This window comes from Diabrotica virgifera, chromosome 1 (genome assembly GCF_917563875.1).
Source record: "Diabrotica virgifera virgifera chromosome 1, PGI_DIABVI_V3a".
NCBI classification, from domain to species: Eukaryota; Metazoa; Arthropoda; class Insecta; order Coleoptera; family Chrysomelidae; genus Diabrotica; species Diabrotica virgifera.
Genome location: NC_065443.1, coordinates 217,408,760 through 217,430,966, shown reverse-complemented (window position 1 = coordinate 217,430,966; position 22,207 = coordinate 217,408,760). Strand labels below are relative to the sequence as shown.

The 22,207-nt window shown below is 34.6% G+C and overlaps 1 protein-coding gene across 1 annotated transcript in view; it reads right to left on the bottom strand.

Moving 5' to 3' along the window:
* Positions 1 to 2,114: 2,114 nt before the first annotated feature.
* LOC114333484 (26S proteasome non-ATPase regulatory subunit 2) overlaps positions 2,115 to 22,207 on the bottom strand; it is an 86,857-nt gene continuing 66,764 nt past the window's right edge. The window contains exons 8-11 of the mRNA XM_028283373.2: positions 21,183 to 21,560; positions 17,194 to 17,370; positions 8,286 to 8,669; positions 2,115 to 3,330 (exon numbers count right to left, since the gene is read on the bottom strand). Of these exons, the coding sequence (XP_028139174.1) occupies positions 2,993 to 3,330; positions 8,286 to 8,669; positions 17,194 to 17,370; positions 21,183 to 21,560 (1,277 nt within the window). The 3' untranslated portion in view covers positions 2,115 to 2,992. The remainder of the gene's footprint in view (positions 3,331 to 8,285; positions 8,670 to 17,193; positions 17,371 to 21,182; positions 21,561 to 22,207) is intronic.

Sequence of the window (22,207 nt, the reverse complement as noted above, 5' to 3'; positions counted from 1 at the left end):
CTGTATTTCTTGTGACGTAGAACCTCAACCCAGACCGGGACCCCGTAGAGAAGGGTAGACTGTACGATGTGTAGGTACGGTCTTCTCCGGGCACTACTTGGCCCTCCGATATTTGGTGTTATTTTTCGGAGAGCTGCAGTTTGTGCCTCGGCCTTCCTCACCACTCTTGCGAGGTGTTTGATGAATCCCAGCCCTTTGTCGAGGTCCACGCCAAGATATTTGGCACAGAGGCTCGACTTGACCTCGCTGTTTCCAAAATGGAACAACAGGTCCGGTCTATCCCTAGGTCCCTTTAGGATAACCACCTCTGTCTTACCGCCTGCGAGTTTAAGGTCGTTCTCGTCCATCCAGGTATTCACCCGCCTGAAACACATCTCGGCCGTACTATAGCCACCTCCCAATACAGATCGCTGGTTACGAGAATAGCCAGGTCGTCAGCGTAAGTAACCGCGATGCAGTTTCGACCGTATCGTATATTTAAAACGTCGTCGTAGAGGATGTTCCACAGCGTCGGGACCTAAGAAATTGCGGACAACCTAGAAGATCTACAGGTCCTTATGAACAAAATTATGAATTACAGTCAACTCAATTACATGGCCTCAATATATACGTAAAGAAGCTTATGATCATTGGTAAGAAAAAGATAACAGAAGGTAAACTCTACACCAACCAAATTTATGTAGAAAGAGTGACGCACTACAACTACTTCGGTATCATAATAAATGAAGAATGGACCAACAACCAAGTGATAAGAGCGCACATCGGAAAAGCTAGATCCACCTTCAACCATATGACGGTCTTTTTCAAGAGCTACAACCTCTCTCTTGTTATAAAAGTAAGAATGCTGCGATGCTACATCTTTCTATCCTCTTTTATGGTGTTGAATCATAGACCTTAAACGAAGATATGTGCAGAAAATTAGAAGCATTAGAGATGTGGCTATATGGAAGAATCCTTAAAATCCCGTGGACCGACCGGGTCGCAAGTGAGTAGGTCCTCAGAAGAATGAAGAAGAACCGAGAAATACTGGCCACCATCAAATCTCGAAAGTTAGAATACTTTTGACACATTATGCGAAATTAATCCAGATATGCCCTGCTACAAGCCATCGTTCAAGGAAAAATATTTGGAAAGCGAGGTCCAAGGAAAGTTGGTATTGGGTCATTCCATGTCAACTCAACACACCTAATTTCCGCCTCCTCTTCAGATTTGGTTATAATTTGGAATACTCACAGTGGCTAAATAAGAGAAACAAAAATACAAAATTTTGAATTTTTATCTCAAGCCGTTTCCGAAATATTGTTATGTAAAGTTTTCCAAAAAGGTCCAAAACACCGCGACAATACTTTATTGGAATGGTTGTAGAAGCTGACCTAATTGAGCTAGAATGCTGGGAGATGTGTCATTTTGCATAATTTTTAAAGCTCTTTACAGTGATATATACAACTGAAAGTCCCTGCAAACTTCTATGTTTATTTTAATGAGTTAAAAGGGTAAAAAAAGGGAAAATTTAATGGGATTTTTAATTTCAAAAATTTTATTCAAAAAAAACTTATTGTTTATTCTAATAGACTTTCGGCCCTCGGTAATAATGTATTCGTTCATTCTGCGTTTAAATTTTTTAAAAATATTTATTAGTTTTCTCAGGATTCGAAAAAAATGAATGCATTTAAATAGCAATGGACTTTGCGCCTGCCTCTTAATGTGTAATAGAGAAACATTACATTCAAGTTCATACATATAATTTATAAAAAACTTTGAAAAACTCTTGATACAAGAATAAAATACCGCTAACCGCGGTAACACGCAATATTCCACCTACAAAAGAGCTGATATGAATATTTCACGGCACAAAAATGTATTCATTTTAATGGAAAATAATATACTAGTTTTATTTTTAACGATTTTTTCATAGTATTTGTTAAATTTGAAGTAAAAAGAGTACAAGCGTTTATCTTCACCCAGAAAATGATAGAGAGTGACCTGTTTTTGGTGCTGATAATTTTTTATTAACTAGATATGACTTTCTTTTGTATATTTATGCTCTTTGGATACTTCAACATAACGATATCCTTCGTGTTAAAATGTAAAAATTTTAAAAATAAACGAAATGATAGGAAACATAAACTACAAATTTTATTAAAACAGTCTTCAGAAGTACATATAAAAATATTATCACTAGTAATACTTATAAAATAACTATTTACGAAACAGAGAGGAGTTACTATTTTTCAAAATTATTGTACCACTGATAATAACTACTCTATCCATCTAATTTTCCATTGTGTTTATTAAAAATTTAGATAGATAGTTTAAAGTTGAATGTTATTTTTTTTGTGATAAGTAACAATATGATTAGAAAGATCAATCTTTAAAAAATCAAGTCAAAAAGCTGCAATTCCAACTGAGAAACTTTTATATGACAAGAAAGAAAACCGAGTACAATACAATAAAACCTCGATATAACGGACTAATTGGGGGAACGGGGTGTCCGTTAAAGCCTAAAGTCCGTTATATAAAAATAGGTTTAAAATAAATCAGACTAGTTAGAAATGTGCCCTCATTATACTATAATAAAAAGTTTATTGAATTTCTTTGTAAAATATAGCGTTTGGGATCCACGGGGACCCCGTTGTTATGCAATGTATCTTGGTATGGGCAGGGTTAAGTATGTATAATATTAACAGGACGTTTTTAATTTTTTTACATTTGACCGGATTTTTGGTCCGTTATATCCGAAGTCCGTTAAATAGAGGTCCGTTATATCGAGATTTTACTGTACTATATATTGAACTAGAAACTATCAGAAATGTGGAAAATCAGAAATTGTAAAAGAAAACTCAGGATGGCTTATACCGAACATACAAATGATTTTCAAGATTCAAATATTTCTCTATTCTTTTAAATTTAATAAAAAAAAGTAAATGAAAACGAACTATAGTATAAATTAGTACAGTGGTTTAATAATTTTGTGTGAATTTCAACTCATATATCATTCCGTTTTTTCAATTTTTCTCAAAACGCAGATACCATCCAATGTTGGAGCAACGACTTGGTAGTCCTCAGTTGCCAACTCAGCCCGTTCGGCAGTAGCCAACAATACTGGCGTGGTGTGAGTGTGTATACCAGCTATAGTTTTGGGCGTGCCGGCTTTACCGACCACATCCACAGCTTGACCAACACGGACACTCACTGGTACTGTTCTCAGATCTTCGTCCAGCGTTAATAGCCATCTGGGTTGAATGGCAGCAGACAGGAAGTAGATGTAGTATGCGGAACGGGATACCAGGCTCGGGGGATCGAGCAAAGCTATCATCATAGATAAAAGACCTATAAAATAAAAAATGTATTTAGGTATTTTCAAATTATTATTTATTTTCTAATTCTTATTTTTCTTATCGAAAGGATGGCTTTAGCAACTAAGTGTCTTTATATTACTAATAGTGACATCTTTTTGTAGTATTATTACATTTTCAAACCTATTTATTTGTCTTTTTTCTTGTATACACGTACAACAAGAAGAACTGAAAATGTTTGATTGGAGATCGGATTGAATGTTTTGCTTGAATGAATGCGCAACAGCGTCAAGGTATGATATACACTCATACAACGGCAGATTCTTGTCGACTAGGTTCCGTCGATAGACGTAGTGCTGGCAGACGAGTTTGAATAAAATTTTAAATGTAATATAATTTAATATAACTACCATCCAATAAGGGAATCACATGTATGCACCTCAAAAATATTAAGCGCTGCTAGTTGGCTAAGTGCTACTTTTAAATATACCATTTAATATACCGGTTTAATACCTTTTTTATTTATTTGATACACTGCATTTTTACAATCTACTCTATATACAAAGTAATAAGTAAATGGTATGTAAGTCAATTAACATGAGTTAGGTACAGTCCAGTGACGGTTCTCTAAGCATTATTGTGGTAGACCGTCTGGCCATATTCTCTTCGGTCTTCTTTCAGCAAGTGGTTGGGTGAATAAATTATTTATCAAGTCCTTGATAAACCACAAGATCATTGTGAAGTGTCTGATTGGATACGTACCATGGAGCTTTACTTATCATACAGAGTATTTTGGACTGGAATGTTTGGAGTACCTTCGTATTTGAAGGTTTACTGCAGTCCCATAGTTCTATTCCGTATGACCAAACTGGTATAAGTATAGATTTTTACAGACGCACCTTATTTTCAAGAGATAACTGAGACCTCCTATTAAATAGGAAATTCATATTTTTTAGTTTAAGATTTAATTGTTTACGTTTAGTTTTAATGTGCGTTTTCCATAATATGAGTTTTTCATCCAGGTGCAATCCCAAGTATTTGACAACTGGTTTGATGGGAATCGGAGTATTATTTATAGAAACTTGAGGACGTGCAGATTTTCTGGATGTAAAAGTAATTTGTACTGATTTGCTGGCATTAACATTTATTTTCCATCGCATGAGCCAGTTTTGTAATTTTTCTAAATAATTTTGTACTTTTTGTGATGCTACATTAGGGTCGACATCCACTGCTAAGATTCCCGTATCATCGGCAAAAGTAGCTAAGAAGGTATCATTTCTGGTTGGAACGTCGGCTGTAAATATCAGATACAGAAATGGGCCGAGAACGCTACCTTGTGGTACGCCAGATTGGATGATGTGGTAATTTGAGAAGTTATCTTCAATTTTGACTTGGAAGTATCGGTCAGTAAGATACGATTTTAGAATAAAGTATAGTTGGTCTGTTAGGTGTAATTTCAGTTTATAGAGGAGACCTTGATGCCATACCCTATCAAATGCCTGTTGTATATCGAGAAACACTCCAGCGCAAAACGTTTTCTCTTCAAGAGTTGTTTTAATTATATTTACTATTCTGTGGCATTGTTGGATGGTTGAGTGTTCACGTCTAAATCCGAATTGGCGTAGTGGTATAATTTCGTTTATCGAAACTTTACAACTTGCTCGATTTTATGTAATAGCAGCCGTTCTAATACTTTCGACATTATTGGAAGTAGGTTTATAGAGCGATATGAATTTGCTTGTGTTGTGGGTTTACCAGGTTTCTGAATCATAGTAACTTGAGCTAATTTCCATTGTATTGGAAAGTAGCGAAGACGTAGTATGCTGTTGTATATTACTGTTAATAACACCACTGGTTTTCTCGGTAGCTTTTGAATTAATTCTCATGTTATGAAATCATAGCCAGGGGCTTTCTGAGGATTTAGCATTTTTATTTGTTTAATATCTAAGTACTATTTCGGGTAAAATAATAAAGTATCAGGTATTGACAATATACCTGCTGAAATTTTCAAATTTGGAGAACACGCACTGAAAATAGACTTTATTAACTAATAATAGACGTATGACGTATGGAACACAAAAGAAATTCCAGGAGACTAGAAAAATGTATTATATGCCCAAGAATCCCCAAGAAGGAAGACAAACTCAACTGAACAAACTAAAGACACATATCCTTACTGTGTGAACTATAAGTTTACATGGATCATAAACAGAAGATTGAGTACTTCACAGAACAAATCATAACATAATACCAGTCCGGATTTACACTAGGACAGTCTACTATTGACCAGCTATTCAACGTAAAAGAGTTCACCATGATATACACAAAAGCGCAATTACGAGTCCAAAACTAACTGACAGACCCCATTCAGATAACTAAAGGACTAAAACATGGGCTGGCTCATCTGTTTAATATATGTATGGAATATGTTATAAGAAAAATGTCTATAAACCTAAAAAATATACTGTTTAATAAGTCTAAACAATGATGTACGGAGACGATGTAAACTTGATGTGCTGAACTTCAAGAGACATAACAGAACTTTATATTAAACTTTAAGAAAATGCTAGAGAAATAGGAAAAACTCCACTTTGCACAATTTGGCAATAGACTACGCAAACATTAAAGTTATAAAACAGCTTACAAAACTGGGAGTACAGATAACTAAGGACGAAAGCGAGGAGGAGGAAATACGGAGAAGGATAATCCTAGCTAACAGAGCATACTTCTCTTCATAGCAGGTGTTTAGATCCAAAAACATCCATAAGGAAGAAAAGTTCAAAATATATAAAACCACCATACGACCAACAGTGACATATCACGCAGAAACATGGATCATGACTATGACAGAAAAAACAATAAATCAAAAATGATAACCATTTTCAATTTCGTTGCAACACGAAACTACAGCCGTATTATATCCTAGTTCAATCAGAGAGTGTAGCAAGCACCTCTCTAATCAGAGTAAACACGGAGTACGAAGGGCAACATTCTCGTTGAAACTTTACCGTGCTGGGCAGATGGGACGTAAATTAGAAATTGTAACATTTCGTTCGTTGCAATCCGTAACTGCACGCCGGGGTTTGTCCTGGTTGGGTCAGAGAGAGCAGCATATGTGCCTCCTGATGAGAGACTAATAAGTTTCGAAACCGGTAAAGGTGCTTGCTGCACTCTCTGATTGAACTAGAATATCATGCGGCTCTAGTTTCGTGTTGCATGAAATTGAAAATGGTTATTCATTTTTTATTTACATGTTTACTCTGATTGGAGTATGAAGGGGACCATTCTCGTTGGAACTTTACCGCGCTGAGCAGATGGGACGCGAATTATAAATTGTAAAATTCCCTCATCTTCTTTAGTCTCAGCATCCGTTATGGCTTGCAAATTTTAGAAGCCTCGGAGGTGTAACCAGAGAAGGTTTCCATTGTTTTAAATCTGGTGGGATGTAGAGTAGTATTTTTAATATTATTTTATGTGCTATTAGATTGAAAACTTAGTCTTTTGCTAGCAGTTGCCGCTAGGGTATCCCTGCCATTTCGTTCGTTGCAATCCGTAACTGCACGCCGGGGTTTGTCCTGGTTGGGTCAAAGAGAGCAGCATATGTGCCTCCTGATGAGACACTAATAAGTTTTGAAACCGGTAGGTAGAGGTGCTTGTTGCACTCTCTGATTGAACTAGAATAGAGAAGGTTCCCATTGTTTTTAATTTTTCAATCTGGTGGGATGTAGAGTAGTATTTTTAATAATATTTTAAGACTTAGTCTTTTAAAACAATAAATCTTATTAGTACTTCTGAAACAAAGATATTGAAAATGATATTGGAACCCATTTGCGTTAATGGTATGTGGAGAATAAGGTTCAGTCACGAGTTGAATCAATCAATATTACCAAAGAACCCTCTATAGTAAATTATTCATTATTATTATCAAAAACCCTTTTGATTCAAAAATGATGAATTTTCTATCCCCAAAATATACTCAAAAGAACGGTTGGAATGAATCAAATTATTTTTGAAAACAGTTTGTGCCTCAAATTAAGCCAAAGCAATTGTGAAAAATAAAGGCGCGAAAATAACATGCCTCTTTCTTACAGCGATTCTTACGTCATTCGTCAACAAGATCTCAAGGATCATACGCCTACGGATCAAGGCTGGATTTAAAACATGAAACATAAAAATTTACATAACTATTTATACAGAATGTCCAAAAAAAAAATTTAAATTAAATTTTGACAAAAAAAAGAAGAATGTATGTAATTAATTTAAGTAAAAATACATTTTACTGCTGTCAGAAATCAGACAATAATGTTTATATCACAAATAAACATTGCTTTTCGCTTAAATTAAATGTTCAAACTTCCAAGATGCAGGTGGCTGGCGGGAGCGGGCTTTAATATTGAATTTATTCGAAAAGCAAAATTTATTTCTGAAATAAACATTTTTTTCTGATTTCGGACAACAGTAAAAAGTATTTTGAGTTAAATAAATTACATACATTCTTCTTTTTTTTGTCAAATAATTTAATTAAAAAATTTTTTTTGGACACCCTGTACAAATAATTATGTAAATGTTTATATTACTGAATGGAGAATTGAATTACCTTTTAAATGAGCCAGTCAACGACCCCTATTCCCATTTAAAAAATCATCGATTACGTCATCACGCCCAGATGGATGACGTCACCAGTATGGCATATATGCCAAAATATCATAATTTAAAAATAAAAATCAACCTGTTTCGGGATTTTTTCTTCAAGCCGCCGAATTACGAAATAACGAATGTATTCCTTTCATTTGCACCATACTGTATAATATATATCAATCAACGGTTATAGACACAGTTAATAATAAGCAATAAACTGTTGATCACTCATATAATAATCAATAAACTGCTGAAACTAAATCTCTACTGTACTCAGTAAATCAAAAGAGTACTAAATTTATTATTAATCTGAAACTGTACTCTAATGAACACTTATAACCAAAACATTACCTGCCATCGCTACAGGATCTACCAACATCCTATCGGTATGAAGAGGATCCAACGTCAAAGTTCCTTTCCCCATGTGCACCAAACCCTGAGCCACGCGAACCATAAATAACTCAGAGGGGCGTTTGTGGTGGTAAGCAGCTAGTTGCCTTAGAGTAGCAGCCAAACGAGCATGATTGGTTCCTGCACCGATGATCCCCAAGCCGAAAATGGCGTTGACAGCGACGTCTTCATCCGAGTCGTGCGAGTATTTCGTAAGAACGTCAATTATGTTTAATTGGGGATTGGAGACTGACGACAGAGCCATCGCCAAGGGGACTGCCGATCGGACTGTGGATTCTCCGTATCTTGCAAATTGGCCAAAGATTCGGTGAACCATTTCAACTCCTAGTCAAAAAAATATTCATTAGTTTTTTCAACTACTACATGGATTCAATAGAGTATAAATTATTATATACAAAAAACAAATAAAAAAACAGCTTGGTGATACACAGTTTGGATTCCGCAATCACCTTGGGACCAGAGAAGCACTGTTTAGTATTCAGGTTATGGTACAGAGATGCAGAGATGTCGGACATCTGGTTTATATGTGTTTTATTGACTTCAAGAAGGCCTTTGATCGAGTAAAACATACTGAAATGATTGCTATTCTTCAAAAAGTGGGTATTGATGATAAAGACCTACGCATTATCAAAAATATTTACTGGCATCAACGTGCAAACATCAGGATTGGCCGGGACACGTCTGAAGAACTTCAAATACGAAGAGAAGTAAGGCAGGGCTGCATTTTGTCCCCACTAATATTTAACACCTATTCTGAGTTTGTTTTCAATAAAGCAGTGGATAATGCTCAATGTGGTATCAAAATGAATGGCGTCAATATTAATAATTTGAGATACGCGGATGACACGGTGTTAATTACGAGTAATTATGAAGAACTTTAACATTTGATTAATAGGATTACCACAACGTGTAATGAATATGGACTCAAGCACCGCAAAGACCAAGGTGGTGGTTGTCAGTAAGATGCCAATACAACCGGAAGTAGTAACAGCTTATGGTGAACTAGAGATGGCATGATGGAACTGGAGCAGGTACCACGGAATAGGTTCCAATCGTCTATTTCACGAACCAGTGACAAAAAGTCGACGGCATCGGTTTCGATTCCATCGACAACAATCCGCAATTTACAATAAACTCGAATTGTATTCTCCCTCGGAATAGGTTTTAGCACAGCCATTTAGACATCGAAAGGGCCACCGTAGTAAGCCACAGGGAACGCATCGGTTACGTTCGTTTCGATATACAAGTAGGGATGGCATGATGGAACTGGAGCGGGTACGTCGGAATATGTTTCAATCGACTATTCCACTTATTACAAGTGACAAAACCTTGACGGCATCGGTTTCGATTCCAGCGTCGACCCGGTCGTAGTTGAGTACACTTTCCGGAACGACCGGGCAAGAGATCATCAAGAGATTTGAAATGAAAGTTGAACTGATCTCTCGGAATAGGTACCATAGAGAAACGAATCGGCAGCGTCTGTTTAGATTTCAACATCTCACATCTGTTTATGTGATGGGTTCAAAAGAATTTCAATTCGATACAGCTGTAACAGATTTCTAATTTATATCGGGTATAGTTGTCATTTAAAACTGTTAAAATTTTTAGTCTTTCGCATTATGTTTTTATTTATATGACTATAATCTAATCGATCCTATCTTCTGTAATAACTTAGTGTCTTCATTTTCTTTATTGTCTTTTCTTTAGTGTCTTTATTTTCCATTTGCATAAAAGAATTTTGAATAAACCTCGGCTTTAGGTAATTTAAAAACCCATAATTACATTAAGAAAAATTTGCTTAAATAGTTGTTACATATACGAATTGTAGGAAAAACATGGTAAGAAATATAAATATATTTAAAAATCAAATTAAATACATCCTCTAGATTAAAAATACAAAATTATAGGTACCCACTAGTTTGATCGTTTAAATTTGATGCAGCGCAAGATAATAGTGGCACAACTAGGAACAAGCTAGGGCGATCGATATATCGTCTTTTCACCTCGGAATTAGAAGCTCGCATTATGTTTCTGGAACAGGTATTTGTTTGGAATAGGTTCGGTCCAACCTATTACCGAAAAATGCTATTCTGTACCATCTCTATGGTGAACAATTAGAGAGAACTAACAGTATCACCTACCTTGGTTGTAATCTAAATGATAACTGGGACATGAGCAAAGAGATTAGAATACGTATAGAAAGGCCAGAGCTGCATTCTTTAAGATAAAGAAACTTTTATGTGGAAACACAATTACTTTGAATCTTAAAATTAGATTAGTGAGATGTTATATGTTCTCTACTCTTTTGTACGGTGTCGAAGGTTGGACTTTAACAGATACTCTTCTCAAGAAATTGGAAGCCTTTGAAATCTGGGTATACCGGAGAATCCTACGAATAAGTTGGGTGGATAGAGTTCGTAACGAAATTGTTTTGCACCGGATGGGAAAAGTCGCGGAAGTCGTCAGAACAGTTAAAAATCGAAAACTTGAATATTTTGGCCATGTTATGCGACACCCAGAGAGATATAATATACTCCATTTAATAATACAAGGCAAGGTAGACGGAACAAGAGGGCCAGGTCGAAGAAGAACGTCATGGCTTAAAAACCTGAGAGAGTGGTTTAACAGATCCTCTGCATCCCTTTTCCGAGCTGCAGTCAACAAAATTACTATAGCCAATTTAATAGCCAACGCTCGATAATCGAGCACGGCACATGAAAAAGAAGAAGATAAATTATTATAAGGACTTTTTGGTTTATATAAAAACTAGGTCGCCCACGTTTTCCCGTCATCAATACGACTAACTTCACTCGTAACTTCAATACAAGAATTATAAAAAAAATATGCATTGACATCCAGATCCCGTAATTTTTTGAGCGTTATAAAGTGAGTACAAAGACATACATATTCATTTTTTTTGTAATTACAGCTTCAATTTACCATACACTTCTCGTAGACTCTGCCGATAAGGTAGAGCGTGTTGGGGAAACCTAGCGTGCCCATAAAAAATTTATGTAAATATTTGTTAACCAGTGATATAATTCACTATTCTCTTTGGTTTAATTGAATTAGTTGGGCAAGTAACGATAAGTACAACATTCCTACAGAGTTAAAACATACGTGAAAGCTCCAATGGTTTGTGATCTTAAACCTCGTAAGTCTGCGCACCATTATCTAGCATATTTATTAAGATCTTGAGAATGGTTTACCAATGTTTCTAAGTATCGGCTGCTGTGTTCATTTACTACTTTTTTAATGTAGCAACTTGAATATAGTCGGGTGTTTGGTAAAAACCAAGATACATGTATCATAGTACTTATCTTCAACAATATCTTCAACTTCTTATAATATCTTCAACTGTGAATGTTCAAGTTGCTCTATGTTGGGGTTTGGAGATGTATTCCACAGTTACACACTGTATATCCGTATTTGTTTGACAGCTACTTTACATACCAATAGTTCGCTTTTTAGACTTTTTAGAAGTTTTGATTGCCTTCCCAGGAGCCAATACGAATATATTATATTCTCCAGGTTAGTCCTTTATCCAGCTACAACTGCAAATACTTAAGCAATTAGCTTGTGGCAGATTTTGACCATTTAGTGTAACAGGTGGAACAGTTCCTCGACATTATGTAGTACTGTACTAACATTATTTATTGTATTTCCTTGAGATGTTGTTGAAGTAATTTTACCATTGGCTATTGGGACCGTGCAAGTTCGGAAGAGCGACACCTGGTTTCATAGCTCAGCAACATTTTGAGCACTTTTAATTATATTGGCCAATTATATTACTCCTGGTTACTGGATAATTGTCAAGGCCATAGCCCAAAAAAAAATTAGAAGAAAAAGTAAGATTGAGGTGATGTTATTAAAATGTAAACATTGTATGTAGCAGATAAAATTAATTATTAAAATGCAGTATTGCAAGTAAATACCTACAATTAGTTAAATTCACTTTATTAATTGCATATCAATATTGTGGAAAAACATGAATGCCCGATTTCATAATGACAGTAGGTATGAAATATGTCAATATGGCAATTTCAATTGACAATCATCATCATTCTCTTTGCCTTATCCCTATGCGGGGTCGGCTTCCCTAATTGCATTTCTCCACACAATTCTGTCTTGGGTCATATCAATGTTAATCCCCTTTACCAACATGTCCTGCCTTATCGCCTCCCCCCAGGTCTTCTTTGGTCTTCCTCTCCTACTCCTTCCAGGAATCTGCACTTCAGCTATTCTTCGTATTGGGTGATTAACGTCTCGACGTTGAACATGACCGAACCATCTTAACCTATGCTCTCTCATTTTGGCATCAATTGGTGCCACACCTAGACTTCCCCTAATATACTCATTTCTAATTTTATCCTTCTTTGTCACTCCACTCATCCATCTAAGCATTCTCATTTCCGCCACATGCATTCGTTGTTCCTCTTTCTTTTTCACTGCCCAACATTCAGTTCCGTACATCATAGCCGGTCTTATGGCTGTTTTATAGAATTTTCCCTTCAGCTTCATTGGAATTTTTCTGTCACACAACACACCACTCGCTTCTTTCCACTTCATCCATCCAGCCCTAATTCTACTGCATGCATCTCCATCTATTTCTCCATTACTCTGTAATACCGATCCTAGGTACTTAAAACTATTGCTTTTCACAATCATTTCACCATCCAAAGATACCATTTTATTTGTAGTAGCTCCATCTTTAAATGAACATTCCAAATACTCTGTTTTTGTCCTACTAAGTTTTAAACCTTTTTCCTCCAGAGCTTGTCTCCACTGTTCCAGTTTTTGTTCTAAGTCTCTTTCACTATTTCCTACTAACACGACATCATCAGCATACATTAAGCACCATGGAATGTTACCCTGTAGTTTCGCTGTTATCTGGTCCAAAACTAATGAGAATAAATACGGACTAAGCACAGAGCCTTGGTGCAATCCTACTTTCACATGAAATTTATCAGTCTCTCCCACACCTGTCCTAACACTAGTCGTTACTCCCTCATACATATCCCTCACAATCTTTACATATTCACCAGGGACTCCTTTCTTATTGAGTGCCCACCACAGAATCTCTCGAGGGACTCTATCATATGCTTTCTCAAGATCAATGAATACCATATGAGCGTTTGTTTCTTTACTCCTGTATTTTTCCATCAACTGCCTTATAATGAAAATTGCATCTGTTGTTGATCTACCCTGCATAAAGCCAAATTGACAATATGAATTAATTAAGCAATATGCTAATAGATGAAGAGGCAGCGCCGAAAAAATATCTCTGAATTTACCACACCTAGTTTTTTCACAGTTGATTACCGTGATTGTGTAGAGAAACATACTGCGGTCGGTCAAGCGAAACGTAGAACAGGGGTTACTGAGAGGGTATCAAAGTTGCTTTCCTACGAAGGTAATTAAATCCATTTACTAAGGCTGAAAATCAGTACACGCATTCTAAATTGAATATAAATAAAAGTTATTACTGTCGGTCAGCTATATGACGGGACAGATCCGGTCGGTCGGCCAGTGAATGTACAATATTCACTATATTTTGACCCCCCTGTAAACTGCTTTATTTACAGAATTAGAAAAAAATGTAAAATACAAAAGTTATTCGATTTTTAAAATATGATTTTTTGACATATATAACATACTAGTGACGTCATCCATCTGGGCGTGATGACGTAATCAACTATTTTTTTAAATGAGAATAGGGGTCGTGTGCTAGCTCATTTGAAAGGTAATTCAATTCTCTATTCAGTAATATAAACATTAAGATAATTATTTATACAGGGTGCCGAAAAAGTTGTTTTTGAATTAAATTAATTGACACAAAAAGAAGAATGTATGTAATTTATTTAATTTAAAATACGTTTTACTGTTGTTAGAAAACAGAAATAAAAGTTTATTGCACAAATAAACATTGATTTTTGCTTAAATTCAATGTTCAAACTGCCAAGAGGCAGATGGGTGGCAGCCTGATCATTGAATTTAAGTGAAAAATAATGTTTATTTGTTTAATAAACATTTATTTCTGTTTTATGACAGCAGTAGAATGTATTTTTAATTAATTAAATTACATACATTCTTCTTTTTGTGTCAATTAATTTAATTAAAAAAAAATTTGGACGCCGTGTATAATTAATCATGTTACGGTTTATATTACTGAATAGGGAATTGAATAACCTTTCAAATGAGCCAGCACTCGATCCCTATTCCCATTTAAAAAATAGTCGATTACGTCATCACGCCCAAATGGATGACGTCACTAGTGCGATATATGTGTCAAAAATCCAATAACTTTCGTATTTTACATTTTTTTCTAATTCTGTAAATAAAGCAGTTTACAGAGGGTCAAAATATAGTGAATAACCCTGTACATTCACTGGGGCCGACCGACCGGCTCTGTCCCGTCATACAGCTGACCGACTCTAATGACTTTTATTTATTATATTCAATTTGGAATGTGTGTAATGATTTTCAGCCTTAGTAAATTGATTGCATTACCTTCGTAGGAAAGCAACTTTAATAACCTATCAGTAACCCCTCTTCTACGTTTCGCTTGACCGACCGCAGTGTTTCTCTACACAATCACAGTAATCAACTGTGAAAAATCTAGCTTTAGTAAATTCAGAGGGATTTTTCAGCGCTGCCTCTTGGACTATAAGAAAGTTATAAGTTTTCTCCGCTATCTGCAAAGGAACCTTTAGTTGTTTGGTTACTGTTGAAATGCCACTGTGTTCACAAGATAAAGAAGACAAAGATTTTAGTCGCTTTCGTGGCGTTCGAGCTATATATAGGGCATGCTGATCGTCCGTAGTTTGTTTAATTTACTTTACGTACTTTCTTTGGAAGATTGAAGATTTCCATGGAAGATCGCAAAATAAATAATCAAATGCGAACCTAATTCGTATCATTGCTGGTTGATTATTATACATTCGGTTAAAATATTATGCATTTTAACCACTGTGTCATTTCTTGTATACTTTATCATCAATAGCAGTTGACATCAATATTATATCAATGACAATATCTTATCAATATCTGTAATTTTGATTTTGGCTTCAGTGGATCAACCAAAAAAGCGAACAAATATGAAGAAATATCGAGAAATTATTTCCCTTGTTCGAGTTAATTCTAGTTTCTTGTCAAGTTTATACCTTTACACGTTTTTTTATTAGTATCGTTCGCGGTAGCGATCCTGTACTTGTCCAGGATTGCTTCGCATGCGCACTTTAAAAAAGAGCGTTCGCAGTAATCGAGTTCTGAACTCCTAGTCCGGGATTTTGTCAGATTTGTCGTTCGCGGTAACCGAACTGCGAGTTCGGAACCAGTCCAACCGATCCTTGGGATCTGAAGCGAACTCGGAGTCCGAATATGCGCAGTAGAAATTTCAAAATACTTACAAACATTTCTATGTTTTGTGCTTTAAACAGCTGATTTGTAGCGGTGTTTGCTTTTCATTCTGTGCTTATTTCATTTGTTTTTAATACTGTGGTTTAACTCAAAAGTTTAGAAATTTATTGATTTTCAATCAAATCTTTTTTACATACTTTGATGTATAATTTTTACAGTAATATGATCATAAAAAAATAAATCATTTTTTTAATATGAAGGTACTAAATACTGTGTGTATCTTTAAAGTTAAATATTTATTAGATATATTTGTGATACAAAAATAACTAAATATAATGTAAAATGTACTACCTGAAATCTTTATTAGACGAGGATATCCTAATATTTTATTGATAAACAATACATAATATGGACGTTAATATTAAAATATGTAGGTATGTATTATAAATACTAAAAATACTCCATGTACCTAATTAATAAAAATTTTACAATACCAGTAACCAGTATAAGAGAACAAATTTTTGTCTTAGAAAAAATATTTGGAGAACGTTTTATATTATGGTCTCGTAGCTTATTAAAGTTACTAAAACTTATAACAATAAAAGATTTCATTACACCATGCCTATTCATACTATAAACATATATCTGGTTGACAATAAAAGCCGAAAGAGAAAGCAACTACAGAGTGGTGTGTACAAACTAACTTGTGGTGACTGTCCAAAAACTTACATCGGTCAAACTGGCAGAACTTTTGACAAACGGATAGCAGAACACAAAAGGGCTTTCAACAATAGAAAAACAGACACTTCTACATACGCACTTCACCTTCTAGATCATAATCATTCTTTCAATGAAGAGTTTCAAATTCTACATATTCAAAATAAAGGCCTTAAGCTATCACTTTTAGAATCAATGGAAATTAATAAATTGAAAAATACAGATATAATTCTGAATGACCAACTCGAGACAAACAGCTCCCCACTCCTCAACCTCTTCAGTTAAAGACTTAAAAAGGCAAACACATTGTAAAATATATCACTTGAGAAAGGCACTTTGCCGAAACAGCTGTAGTAATAACATAGTTGTAATACATTTTGTGGAAGTATAGAAAAACAAACGTTTTTCAGTGTTTTATTGTGAGATAAAATGAACTTCCATCAAGTAACGGTCGAATCCATCAATTATATCTGGTTGATATATCTGGCTGATCTAGTAAAATGTTCATGCAAATCTGAATTAAAATAACAAATTCATCAAAAAAAAAGATGGACAATAGACACATAAAAACTAGGTTATAATAGTGTTATGGACTAGTTCTAAATTCGTTCGCGGTGTAAATCAATCCTACTGATTCTGAACCGCGCCTGCGTACAACCCGAGTCCTAAGAGTGTCCCTAACTAATCCTGGACAAGTACAGGATCGTTACTGCGAACGAAGCTATTTACTTTTTACATTCTACATTACAGTGTGAAAAGATCTATGACTCACCTATGCTCTCTCCCGCTCCAACAGCTGCTACTGCGAGACAAGCCGTAGCCTGGCTCATCGAATAGTCCCATTCTTTCGGTTTCGACGCTTTCGACTTACTAGTACTCCATTTATCTTTCTTATCTTTTTTCTCGCTAGATGCTGCATTTTCTTTTTTAGAAATGTCACCCTTCTCACCTAAAATATATAAAATAGTCCAACGTGGATAACTAAAAATAGAAGATTAAAAAAACCGGCTAACATGTATTAACTAAAACAGCGTTTTCCAAGAAATGAGATATACAAAAAGGTATCAATATGTTGCAAACAAATGTGCTTTGTCGATTATAGAAAGGCCTTCGACCATCAAACACGGAAAAATTATTGAGGTTCTAAAAGAAGTAGGGTTGGAAGGACACGACATAGCTATCATAAGTAATACATACTGGAACCGCACAGGATGCGTCCGAACAGAGAACGGAAACCCATTTACATAAACATAGAACAAGGAGTGCGTCAAGAGTGCATTTTGTCCCCCCTATTATTTAATGTATATGCCGAACATATAATCAGAGCTTCTCTTGAAGATCGCCCTGACCTGAAGTGCCAGTCAATGGAATCATCATTAACAATGTAAGATATGCCGATGACACCGTAGTATTGGAGGAAAAAGAAGACCAACTAAAAATATTGATTAACATATCAGAAGAAAGTCACAGGCTAGGCTTGGACATTAACTTTTTCAAAACCAAAATTATATATCAAACATTAAACAAATTACACCCAATATACAAATAAATGGTATCACCCTTCAGAGTTCCCAAATCTTCATATACCTGGGCAGAAAGCTGAATAGCCAACTAGACCTCTCAAAAGAAATTAGACCACTCAAAAGAAATAGCAAGGTCTGGTTTCATGAACATGCGTAAAATGCTCTGTAACCCCGTAACCCCAAGCTATCAGTAACAATATGATTGAGAACACTGAAGTGTTATGTGTGGTCTCTATTACTATATGGCTGTGAGACCTAGACATTAAAACAATATGACGTCAACAAATTGAATTCATTCGAAATGTGGATGTACCGCCGAATGTTAAGAATAAAGTGGACCATCAGAACTACGAATGAAGAAGTACGGGAAATAATGAACACACGTCCTCATCTATTCAATACTATCAAAATTAGAAACACGTCATATCTAGGACACATAATGCGCCAGAGGGAATTTGAACAGCTCCAGGTAATATTAGAAGGCAAGATCGAAGGTAAAAGAGGTATAGGAAGAAATAAAAAATCTTGGCTACGAACCATCAAAGATTGGACCACACACAACAGGAAATGACTTAATTCATCAAGTCCAGAACAGAGAGAAATTTGATTAACTATTTAGTGGCAAATAAGCCACAATTAAAGTGAAAAAATAATGTTATTAACGTTTCGAAGCCCAAATCGGGTTTCGTTGTCAAAATACAAAATACTACTAAAGTAAACAAAAATGTTGTTGCTAAGTAAAAAAATTCATCTAATAATTTATTTAATCTGACTCATTTATATTGGCAATTTAGACGTATATTATACATTTTAAAGTAGAAGACTTTAAAATGATATCGCCAATATTTATGAGTTGCGTTCCTGGGACGACTTTACTAAAAGATAGTTCATTCGATTACATGAAATCAATCCCAACTCAAGAATATCCGTCACAAAAAAATCATAGCATGTGATTTGTCTTTAAAAAGACAAACAAATGCAACGATGACAGTAAAATTCTCGCGTTAGAGATTCCATAGTAAATCACGAGGGAAAAATAGGAAAAAAACTCGTGATACTATCCCGACATCGTAAGTATTTGGTCTTACATTTAATTTACTTTCAAAAAACTAATACCAAATTCTGACTTTAATATGTTTAAATTGTAAATAATATTAATAATACATAGATATACAATAAGTCATACTAAAATATAAAATTTGTACTAACTCGATATGTTATTGACTTACTAATCGTGGTATTTTCTTTCTACTGACTTCCTCTTTCAGTATGGGTAACCACATCCTACTGCATTCTACCGAGGAATTTGCGACACAATTGGTTTCATTTAGCATAATTAGAGCCGCTTCTTTGAATTTTCTCTTTTTACTATCTGATTCTTTTAGATAAGAAAGAAAATACCACGATTAGTAAGTCAATAACATATCGAGTTAGTACAAATTTTATATTTTAGTATTACTTATTGTATATCTATGTATTATTAATATTATTTATAATTTAAACATATTAAAGTCAGAATTTGGTATTAGTTTTTTGAAAGTAAATTAAATGTAAGACCAAATACTTACGATGTCGGGATAGTATCACGAGGTTTTTTCCTGGTTTTCCCTCGTGATTTACTATGGAATCTCTAACGCGAGAATTTTACTGTCATCGTTGCATTTGTTTGTCTTTTTAAAGACAAATCACATGCTATGATTTTTTTGTGACGGATATTCTTGAGTTGGGATTGATTTCATGTAATCGAATGAACTGTCTTTTAGTAAAGTCGTCCCAGGAATGCAACTCATTAATATTGGCGATATCATTTTAAAGTCTTCTACTTTAAAATGTATAATATACGTCTGAATTGCCAATATAAATGAGTCAGATTAAATAAATTATTAGAAGAATTTTTTTACTTAGCAACAACATTTTTGTTTATTTTAGTAGTATTTTGTATTTTGACAACGAAACCCGATTTGGGCTTCGAAACGTTAATAAAATTATTTTTTCAATTTAATTGTGGCTTATTTTCCACTAAATAGTTAATCATAAAAATGCCACAAGGAAATAGCTTCAGAACAACAGAGAGAAATTTGGCATACTGATCGCCAACCTCAATAGAGAAGGCACTTAGGAGGAGGAGAAGCAATATGTTGACATTGTCATCAAGATTTTAATGACTTTTAATACAATAGGGAACTGGCATAAAATTTTAAATTCGAAAAAAATGCTATAAATCACAATAGAACATAATTTAAAACAGTTATCAAAGAAAGTTTTTTTGTCTTTCGTTTGGCTCCTAAAGACGATTAAAAATTTAAATTATAGCAGCCAGCCTCAAACGTGCCTTCACTGGTCGTGACGTCATATCATTGTAGTATTTTTTTCATTAGGTTTGGCATTCGCTTTGACACTCAGGTTTATAAATATTTTGATAGTTGCTATTTCTGACTAATATTTGAATGTTTTTGTTAAGGCAATTTCGAACTAATATTTAAGCGTTTTTGTTCAGACAATTTTTAATTAATAGTTGAGTGTTTTTATTCCTTAAGATAATTTTTTTAAAATGACCGAAGAGGGTTTTTCTAAAGACCAGTCTGATAACTTATGTAAATATGGGTATTTGTGTATATTTTGTGGTGGCCACATATTTTCAAAAGGGTGAAAATTTTTCCGTTGAAGAAGTTCGGGGAGTTAAAGCAGATACGTAAGTACATAATATGTATATTATACGCCGTTTTTTATCGGCTGGTAATCCAATAAATATTTTATTGGGGTTTTATTGTACTTTCACAAAATATCACTAAACAACACTTATCGTGAGTTGTTTTATTTGCCATAGTAAACCTTCTTTCCTTTCCTTCAAAAACTGTATCAAACTCCAATCTCAACAAACTGGTATATATTATTTGAATGACATACGATAAATGTCATTAAAATATAAATATAACCATAAACATAAATAAAATATAATGATGTGACGTCAAGGGTCGTTTGAAAGGGTTTAAATACACAGAAGACATTTAATTTTTACTACCAAGTTATTATGAGTTTTTGAAGCGTGAAATTTTAGAAATCTCAGTTTTAGACAAAACTGAACATTATTATGTAATAAAAAAAATGTGCAAGTTCCCTATTGTTGAGTATTTGATACTGACTTTTAAGTATATGTCAGCCTATTTACGTTAGCTTATGATAGCATTTTAAAAATTAGAAATTTGAAAGTTTAAATTTCAGTTTAGTTGGTACTTACCTACTAAATGCAACAGCTCTTGAATAATCAGCACGTCTCCGGTGCCCGCATACGCACACATCAACAAAATAGTCTGCAAAGTAGATCTGAACGGTTCTTCCAATACGTTCAAAGCCTCAGTGGGTACCTCTATCTTGTCTCGAGCCCCGAAATAGCACAAAGCCAAACCCAAACCGACCATTCTCATGTGGCACGTTTTAAACAAATCCTCTTTGCTCATTTCTATGATTCTGTTGATAATAGTCGAAGGTATGGCGTTGTTTGATTTGCCTATTGAGATAAATCCTAGAGCTAGACAAGCTGCGCTTAAGGCTTCCACACACTTGATCGAACTTACTAATGGAAGCAACATTTCGATAATATCTTCTCTGTGTGTACCTAAATAAAAGGAAAGTCAAGCTATTATATTATATTTTTATACCTTAACTATTATAATTAATATTCAAGCTATAGTATTTTAAAACTGTGCTTGGTGTAGCCATTATCTGGGAATGTTTGCAAACTGGGAAAAATGGATGACTTCTATAATGATGTTTACTTCTCGTATTTATTGCGTTCATGCTTTATTCTTCACACTTAACCCCCTTCAACTTTTCCAAAACGATAGTTTATTATCTCTATAAATTGTTTTGTTTTTTAAGTATTTGAACCGGCAGTGCCTATCTCGGCCCAAGAAACAGGTAGGTCTTTTAAAAATGTCTCAAGTCGGCGCAAAGATTAAAACTGCCCGATTTAAAATATACCTGCTCGGCTCATGGGATATTAATTGTTACTATTAAATAATTTTACACCTCAATGGAAAAAATATATTTCTGGAATAACTCATCTCCACACTCTTACACATCTCCACTTTGTTTCACCTGAAGCTAATTTTGGTTTTTGTTCTTTAAATTTCTAACGTTCACACGTTAATAACAATTTTCCTCTTTGACTAAACATTTCATTTATACTGGGCTTTAAAGATGTCATTATGCTCTATTTTGTCTGAATACTGAACTAGTAGTTAATTGAAAGATAAATTGATT